This window comes from Rhizophagus irregularis, chromosome 5, assembly GCF_026210795.1.
Source record: "Rhizophagus irregularis chromosome 5, complete sequence".
In the NCBI taxonomy this organism is placed as follows: Eukaryota; Fungi; Glomeromycota; class Glomeromycetes; order Glomerales; family Glomeraceae; genus Rhizophagus; species Rhizophagus irregularis.
This window is the reverse complement of record NC_089433.1, coordinates 545369-549743: the sequence shown is the minus strand read 5'-3', so window position 1 is coordinate 549743 and position 4375 is coordinate 545369. Positions and strand designations below refer to the sequence as shown.

The 4375-nt window shown below is 26.8% G+C and overlaps 2 protein-coding genes across 2 annotated transcripts; both read left to right on the top strand.

Annotated features, from left to right (window-relative positions):
• On the top strand, nucleotides 1-812 carry OCT59_024678 (uncharacterized protein). The gene has a single exon (XM_066133187.1). The coding sequence runs from the start codon at nucleotides 159-161 to the stop codon at nucleotides 537-539; it is 381 nt and encodes a 126-aa protein (XP_065991599.1). The 5' UTR covers nucleotides 1-158; the 3' UTR covers nucleotides 540-812.
• Nucleotides 813-3691: 2879 nt separating this feature from the next.
• Nucleotides 3692-4099, top strand: OCT59_024677 (uncharacterized protein; the record flags this gene model as incomplete). The annotated part of the gene is made up of 3 exons (XM_066133184.1): nucleotides 3692-3809; nucleotides 3898-3995; nucleotides 4058-4099. 3 exons carry the CDS (start codon nucleotides 3692-3694, stop codon nucleotides 4097-4099), a joined length of 258 nt encoding a protein of 85 aa, XP_065991598.1.
• Between the last annotated feature and the right edge of the window lie 276 nt (nucleotides 4100-4375).

The window sequence follows — 4375 nt, the reverse complement described above, 5'->3', positions numbered from 1 at the left end:
ATAAATTCGCATTTAAAAACTTTAAATAGTATACTCTATTTAAAAAAAAACAAATCTATTTATTAATCCATCCTATAAATATTGCTATTAAATATGTATATCAAATACCCATTATTAAGTAATGTGGTCAAGAAAAGGCTGCGACATTAAAAATCTTAATGACAACACCACTTATCGATCCTGATTCATTTTTAAATTTAATAAATCTACAACATTTGGAGATTATTAATCATAATGGACGCATCAAGGAAACAGATTTTGAAAGAACAACAAATATTTTGCCGTCAGTTTTTCGCAGAGTAGAATGCCAAAAATGGGCATCAGTTTTTCGCTTCGTAAGAGCGGCAAAATGCTCTTACGCAAAAATTTCCATAAGAGCGTATAAATGCTCTTATGGAAAATTTGGCGTAAGAGCGTATAAATGCTCTTATGGGAGAATTTCCCATAAGAGCAGTATAAATTCTCTTACGCCCAAAATATGGCAGAGTTGTTACTTAGCTAGCTATATTAAAATTAGCGTGACTAGATTTGAAAATTGAAATTTCTCTATAATATGTCTTTAGTTCTTTACCAATTTTACCTAGCAAAATCTCAATTTCGCATTATGAAAAATTATAAAAATATATTTTAGTCAAGTTCTAAATTTATTAGTAGCTTTAATATTCAAGACTAGTATCAATGTTTTCTTTTATTTTTTATGCAATTTTACTTAATAGTCATGATGCTTAATTTTTGTATTATATCAGATATCTTTTCGTATTTTGAAAAATAAAACTTTTTTGTCTACATTTCAATTTATTTCGATTTATTTCAATTTATTTATAATATCACATATACTTATACATTTATATAAATTTTTTTTTTTTTTTTTTTGTAAAAAATTTTTATAAAATACTAAATAAAATTTACACTATTTACTATTACATCAATGACGTATAACTATTTCTATTAATTTGATTTTATAAGTAGTATATGGTCAAATATTTTTATAAGAGCAATTAATTAAAATAGGGTATTACTAAATATCACCAGCGGTGACAGTGAATTTATGATGTAATTCCGGCCGGTATTTTATTAGATTTTTAATTCTGGCCAAAAGTACATCATAATGCTGGTATGGTGATAGTTGCGAAAAAACATCATTTTCAATATTTTTTTTTTGATTATTTTTTTTTATATTTCTAATTGATCATCGGTAATATTTTTTCAATCTTTTTTATTTCATTACGGCGATGCAACTAAATTCTATTCCAAATATTCCAATAACTTTTCTCCCATATCTCTTCTATAAACCTTCAACTTATATTTATTAGTTGCTAGTTTTGTTAATTTAGCTCTCAAGCACAATACTCTGAATTTCTCTGAAGGTAATTGAATCATTCCGCCTGATAGCTTGGAAACTTATCTATATCATTCGATTGTTTATATTCATTTTCCAATTTTATCATCGTATTATTTTCGTTTGTAACGTTAGCTTTCACATATTCATACGTGGTTCCAATTTTCAACAGACTTAAGACATCTAATAATTATAATATTATTACGTTCAAATACTATATTAACTATTGCAGTGTTTTTATCTTTTTTGTTACTCTCTTTGGTTGATTTTAAATTTATATTTTTTTCCCTTATGACCTTGTCCGACCTAACATGAATTTCAAATTTATGTAATAATTTTCACCTAATCTTTTACGGTTATTTTCAAGTTTAATAAAATTTTCTATAATTTTATTTAATTTATCCTCGATATTTATAATAAAATGATGATACTATGCAATAAATACTTGTTATTTCATTGTGTATGACGTATAAACCGAAGGATTTTATACTTTTTATACTTTTTTTATACCGGTGAAGTAATTTACAAAAAAATCCATCGGTGTATACATAATACCGATGGAATAATGACTTGGTATCGTCTAGCTCCTTTATTTTCATTTTCCACTCATAGGAATATGATAGATTAGGTTGACTCAAAATGATCGTACGTTTTCATATATATAATAGTGCGTCTATACCTTCGATACTTCCGAAATCTCTCCTTAATCTTTAATTAACCATTACTTTTATAGATATATGACCGAGACAACATTATCTGTTTTAGTAATGCTCTTATGATATATGTGATGTTAATTCCATTTATGATGCCAGCGGTGCCCAAAATATTATTATTAACAAACTCAAGATCGCTCATCTAAATAATCTAATATGGAATCTTATAAAAGTACTAGAGTCATACCCTAGGACCGGTGGGCGGTGGCCGGCCCTTACTAAGAGTATGATATATACCATAAATTTTAACACTTATTTGCAATTGGTAAGATATAATTTAATTTTCATTTAAAATAAATAAATAATTTAATTTATTGTTTTTTACATTTCGATTTAATAATAGGCCTGTTCAATTCTGATCGTTCGGGTTTGTTGATCGAAAATCCATTAATCAATTCTATCATGTGATCAAAATCAAAATTGAGTACTTTGATCGGCTTATTGAACGGTTAACCTTGGTCATTTTATTTTTCGTATAATAAAATATTTTCCTTTTTTAAAAATGGCAAATAAGCAATATCGTAAAGGTATATTAAACTTTTTGAGGGCGCGTATTAAAACTTCACTAGACACCAGACACGTTAAAAAAAAGTGATCAAAATGATACCACAATTTTGTTGTTCGGAAAGTTCGGATCGTTGATCAGGTCACACAATTTCATCAATCAAAATCCCGAACGATCAGAATTAATCTTGTAATTGGTCTAAAAAAAAAAAAAATTTTTTGAAGTTTATAAAAACAACATTTAACAATTTTTTTTTAAAAATTTTTTTCGTTTCTAAATTCTAACCAAAATAAAATTATTCAATAAAATTTATTTCACATGATTAAAAACTTAAAATCAAATTCGGATTTTTTTTTATTTTAATAAATCAATTCATGTAATATGTATAATATTTTTTTAATAAATAAATTTTTTTTTTTTAGATAATAAAATTCGGGTATATATTTTTTTAATAAAATTCAGATATATATATAATAAAATTTGGATATGTATATTTTTTTCAATAAAATTTGGATATATTTTTTTTTTTTAATAAATAAAATTCGGATATGTATATAATAAAATTTGGATATATATATATTTTTTTAATAAAATTCGGATATATATTTATATTTTTTGATCAGGTTCATTTAAGTTGTTTAAATTATTTCAGCTGCTTTTATGTATTTAACTTCCTTCAATTCCTATTATAATTAATCACAAAAATTAGCCTTCTGAAACAATGTATATGAATAATACATATTCCCTTGATATTAAATATATGGTTAGCTCTCAGCCAATTCATAATTCCTTGATGTTAATATATGGTTAGCTCTTCGGATCATACCGCAAATCATGATCAAAAAATTTTTCTTTTTTTTTTATATAAACGACCATTGTTCGTAATATTGATATCAATATCAATATCAATTCAATATTAATATCAATATCAATATTATAAAAATCTTAGAACATAAGAGAATAAGAAAATCACAAGAAATATCACTATTAAAATGAAGATCACCTGATATCGTTAACTATATAGTGTGATCTGTATATAGTGTCAATAAGGATAAAGCCAACAAGGCTATTCGTTTAAAATTATGGAAAGTTGTGATTCCGCGTGATAATAAGCATTCGGATGAACTTAACGAAATGTTTACTAAAGGGGAAAATCAACTCGGTAAAGCTTTATACCAAGATGATCATTACAAAGAATGTTTTCCACATAATCGTGCAACCGCTACCACCACCACCACCGATCTGCATCAAGGTACAATTAAGCCTTCCTGCTTACTAAACTTTTCATCAACTTTTGGTCATGCATTTTCCTACATAATGTTTTCTTTATTTTTTTATAGGTTATCCTTTCCAAATGCATAAGGAATCACGTATTATAGAGACATGGAAAAAGACATATTATGAAGATCTCTACCTATTTCTTTTGCAAATAAGAAAGGTAATGAACATTATTAATGAGTTAATTGCTTGCATCATTTACTTACCCACTGCAATTTGCAGGAGTTGCGCAGTTTAAATATGGTGTACAATCATACTATATAGACATCCTTCAAAGCAATCTCTTTTTTGTCACACATATTAATTTGTTCGCAAAATAGCACTTTTCTTTGTCAACCAAAACGTCATGGGAAGACCTTCCTGTGTTTTCTAGAACTATGCGTTTTACAATGTGGTGAACCAATCACATTGTCCCTGACGTAGATTCTACTCATTTTGGCCCCCTTCCTTGTTATTTCATGGTGCATTCACTGAGTTTTGATGGACTCCAACCCCATAATGTCACATCACCTGACCGCGGCTCTGATTTTGAGTTGAAAT